A 686-nucleotide genomic window follows, 5' to 3' on the forward strand; every position below is an offset into this window, starting at 1 on the left:
TAAACAACAATTGTGGGCTATATGTTCCAGTCTCTTTCCGTTTATAATCAGCGTGCTTGGTCAGTGCTGGCTGATGATTAGTTGCAGGGTCCTGTTACCGGCTGTCTGCACAGGTCATCGCTGGTCATCTGAAGAAGTTCATCTACCCCAAGGCTCTTAGCGATGTCCAACTGAGTCTTCTGCTTGGTATACACCTGCTCGGAAGGAGCCGTCAAATGCGCGGCTGTACCCTGCAGTTCAAGTTTGCCGTCCGTCTGCCCAAACTCCCTCAGCTGCATTACCCCATCCTTTCTACATCCCTGTGCACTGCCCCTTGTTGAGAAGCCTGATGTCAGTTCCTCCCCTAGGAGAAGTTGCCAAAATTGCTCTGATGGGGCCATTTCTATACTGAGGAAGACCACCAACTCCGGAGCGGTATGTGCCTGCGTTCCAAGCCCGAAGTCCTGGGGATTGACGCACAAATAAATAGGGACCCTTCTTCCGTTCTTAACTGCGGCTTAGATGATGCAGTGTGTGACAAACGGGAATGCATTTCGTGGTGCCTCTGCATGGCCGCCGCCGCCTGAAACGGCGACGCTGCAAATTTTGAGCTTAAGTCTGCATGAAAACGGTAGTAGTCTCCCATGCCACTAGCCAGGATGGTGATGAGGCCTGTTCTAGCCCCATATGTTGGTGTGTGGTATGGC

General features: G+C 52.0%; 1 protein-coding gene across 1 annotated transcript in view; it reads right to left on the reverse strand.

The window, feature by feature from the left end:
* Nucleotides 1-380, reverse strand: part of EMH_0091630 (uncharacterized protein) — a gene marked incomplete at both ends in the record, with an annotated part of 1,817 nt that extends 1,437 nt beyond the window's left edge. The window contains one exon of the mRNA XM_013501752.1: nt 99-380. Coding sequence (XP_013357206.1) covers nt 99-380 — 282 coding nt within the window. The remainder of the gene's footprint in view (nt 1-98) is intronic.
* Nucleotides 381-686: the final 306 nt, after the last annotated feature.

The sequence above is a fragment of the Eimeria mitis genome, genomic scaffold (genome assembly GCF_000499745.2).
Source record: "Eimeria mitis Houghton genomic scaffold, Emh_scaff7486, whole genome shotgun sequence".
NCBI lineage: Eukaryota > Apicomplexa > Conoidasida > Eucoccidiorida > Eimeriidae > Eimeria > Eimeria mitis.